We start from the raw sequence: 236 nt of genomic DNA on the forward strand, positions 1-236 counted from the left end.
CCACATGTATAAGGGACAGACCGAGGAAGGTTGAGCTCCCTGGAGACCTGCTTGCCTGGTCTGAGCAATGCCCTGAACTGGATGGCTGGTGCACACATACCATATTTTCTTTCGAACAACTCTTCGACTTGTTTCCGTAGGTCAGTGATACGTGCATTCCATTTCTCTGAAAACGAGAGGAGCCATTTTCAGGTTGGCACTTGGTGCTCTCCAGAGCAGACAACCTGTCTATTAGT

The 236-nt window shown here is 49.2% G+C and overlaps 1 protein-coding gene across 1 annotated transcript in view; it reads right to left on the reverse strand.

Annotated features, from left to right (window-relative positions):
* Positions 1–236, reverse strand: part of Gtf2i (general transcription factor IIi) — a 61,336-nt gene that overhangs the window by 27,870 nt on the left and 33,230 nt on the right. Inside the window, exon 9 of the mRNA XM_031391159.1 lies at positions 101–172. Within this exon, the coding sequence (XP_031247019.1) occupies positions 101–172 (72 nt within the window). The remainder of the gene's footprint in view (positions 1–100; positions 173–236) is intronic.

This window comes from Mastomys coucha, unplaced genomic scaffold (assembly GCF_008632895.1).
Source record: "Mastomys coucha isolate ucsf_1 unplaced genomic scaffold, UCSF_Mcou_1 pScaffold22, whole genome shotgun sequence".
NCBI classification, from domain to species: Eukaryota; Metazoa; Chordata; class Mammalia; order Rodentia; family Muridae; genus Mastomys; species Mastomys coucha.